General features: G+C 46.9%; 1 protein-coding gene across 1 annotated transcript; it reads left to right on the top strand.

The window, feature by feature from the left end:
• The first annotated feature begins 391 nt into the window (after window positions 1-391).
• Window positions 392-1,265, top strand: LOC131240990 (abscisic acid receptor PYL12-like). The gene has a single exon (XM_058239582.1). The coding sequence runs from the start codon at window positions 434-436 to the stop codon at window positions 974-976; it is 543 nt and encodes a 180-aa protein (XP_058095565.1). The 5' UTR covers window positions 392-433; the 3' UTR covers window positions 977-1,265.

Here is a 1,265-nt window from a genome sequence, read left to right as displayed (position 1 = left end):
AAAAAAAAAGTTGATCCGTAGGCTTGTCAATGGATTGGCCGTGGTCCCTCCAAGCCCACTCATTAAAGTAAAACCTAGGCCTGACGGGCCGGGGCCCTTGACTAGACAAAATAAACAAGTGGAGCCCAGCCTCTAAAAAGTGAACACGACCCAAGCCCAGGAACACCAAATCTAATCCAAACACGAGGAGAAACTTGACTGAGTCACTGAGTCAACACGAACGAGTTAAATATTCATTGGCACAAAATCCAAACTGGCGAAGAACCCGACAAAGCTCTCTTCTTTTCTTAGCAACTAAGCTGCTATCACCGACTCTCTACTCGCTAGAGGTTAAAATATCCTTTACTATCTTTAGCACAATCTCTTCTTACATAAACCACATTCTCTGCCAAACACTCCTCAAGAGGGGATTAAAAACAAAAAAAAAAAAACGATGGTGTTCTACCAACAAACCTCACAGGACATGCTACGTAGCTACCACACCCGAGCCATCTCACCACACCAATGTGGCTCGAGCCACGTCCAGACCATAAACGCACCGCTCCCGTTCGTGTGGTCCCTAGTCCGCCAATTCGACAAACCCCAAGCCTACAAGCGCTTCATCAGCAGCTGCACCCTCCGTGCCGGCACCGGTGGCGTCGGCAGCGTGCGTGAGGTGCACGTGGTCTCCGGCCTACCAGCTGCAACCAGCACTGAGCGCTTCGACTACCTCGACGACGACTACCACGTCATCCGCTTCACGATCATCGGTGGGGACCACCGGCTCACGAACTACCAGTCCACGATGACCGTCCACGAATCCAACGGATGTACGGTTGTCACCGAGTCATACGTCGTGGACATCCCACCAGGAAGCACCAAGGAAGACACAGTCCTCTTCACGGACACGATCGTGCGATGCAACCTGCGTTCACTCGCGCGGATCTCTGAGAAAATGGCGTCAGCGGAGTCGGAGTCGGATTCTCTCAGCTATTGATATACTTTTGCATATCACGTCTACTTCTCTTTGTAAACATGTGAAAAATATTTAGGGGCTGACTATTACTATTAATTACTATGTTTAAAATCTGTTAATTTGGGATTAGTAACAAATGCGGTTTTGCATCTGTTTATAGATTGGAGCATGGAATATGGATTTATTTCTTGTGTTTTAATTACATATCTTATTCTTACCTTAGGTTTAAACCCTAATTATCAAGAAATTTCAACTAAAGGCTTGGAATCGTGCTTTCAGGCTTTTCTAATTACTGGTGGTTTTCAGGCAA

Source organism: Magnolia sinica, chromosome 3, assembly GCF_029962835.1.
Source record: "Magnolia sinica isolate HGM2019 chromosome 3, MsV1, whole genome shotgun sequence".
Classification (NCBI taxonomy): Eukaryota; Viridiplantae; Streptophyta; class Magnoliopsida; order Magnoliales; family Magnoliaceae; genus Magnolia; species Magnolia sinica.
The sequence above is the reverse complement of the archived record's forward strand: the minus strand, read 5'-3'. Positions and strand labels throughout refer to the sequence as shown.